The sequence below is a fragment of the Priapulus caudatus genome, unplaced genomic scaffold, assembly GCF_000485595.1.
Source record: "Priapulus caudatus unplaced genomic scaffold, Priapulus_caudatus-5.0.1 Scaffold226, whole genome shotgun sequence".
Lineage (NCBI taxonomy): Eukaryota > Metazoa > Priapulida > Priapulimorpha > Priapulimorphida > Priapulidae > Priapulus > Priapulus caudatus.
This window is the reverse complement of record NW_014577287.1, coordinates 27,120-28,028: the sequence shown is the minus strand read 5'-3', so window position 1 is coordinate 28,028 and position 909 is coordinate 27,120. Positions and strand designations below refer to the sequence as shown.

At 46.9% G+C, this 909-nt stretch overlaps 1 protein-coding gene across 1 annotated transcript in view; it reads left to right on the top strand.

The window, feature by feature from the left end:
• The first annotated feature begins 280 nt into the window (after positions 1-280).
• The window catches only part of LOC106807631 (myosin regulatory light chain sqh-like), a 7,945-nt gene continuing 7,316 nt past the window's right edge, over positions 281-909 (top strand). The window contains exon 1 of the mRNA XM_014810041.1: positions 281-404. Within this exon, the coding sequence (XP_014665527.1) occupies positions 402-404 (3 nt within the window). The 5' untranslated portion in view covers positions 281-401. The remainder of the gene's footprint in view (positions 405-909) is intronic.

Below are 909 nucleotides of genomic sequence, written 5' to 3'. Positions count from 1 at the left end.
TTCACCCCGCATCGTAATAGTTTCCCAAGGCCGACTGCTCGCGCTTGGGATTCCCAAACATGGAAACGCAACGAGGGTTCTTCGAGGTAGACTCGCACTGCGCAGCCGCGCGCGCTGCGTTGTGCGCGTGGAGAATACCCGATCTCTCGTAGTGGTTCCAGCGGCCGGTGCCCATCTTAGTAGCTAGTGCTAACGCATCATCCTCGGCCCGTCTCGACGATGCCCGGATAAGGAGCGGTTACCGCCTCTTTGCGTCGAGAGGAGCCGACTGAAAGAGGGTATCTTGGCGCTCGGGATGCGGTTGTAGCACTTGCTGGATCTGCGTCCTGAGGTGTCGGTGCTTCAACACAACAGACAGACCGCCAGTAAGCCACGCTTAGAAACCAACCAACCCAAGCATAATGGTAAGTTCATAGACAGTGTCTTTCGAGAAGAGTGGACGCTATATCTAGTCGGGCCTAATCGTGAGTTAAAAGGCGTAGAGTAAAACGCATAAACGTAAATTTGGCAGACTGAGGCGTATAATCTAAATGAATATATTTGGATAAACTTCGTTTCAGGAAAAAATTGCTCGTCGTGTGAGATTCTGCACATACGTACTAGTAACTAGTGAATTATGTACGAACTGTATATAATACATAATATCTTAAACGACACAGTTTCATTAGAGAAGCTGAGTGACATCCGACGATTCATAGTATGACGATGTTAAGCCAATTAACTATAATTAATTGAGTGCTACCGTTTCACTAGGTAATTTAATTCAACAAGTAAGATGTGTTTACAATTACCGCCCAGCAACATTCATCGATATCAAATATGCGCGCGCTAGATAGAAATAGAGAGAGAGAGAGAGAGAGAGAGAGAGAGAGAGAGAGAGAGAGAGAGAGAGAGAGAGAGAGAGAGAGA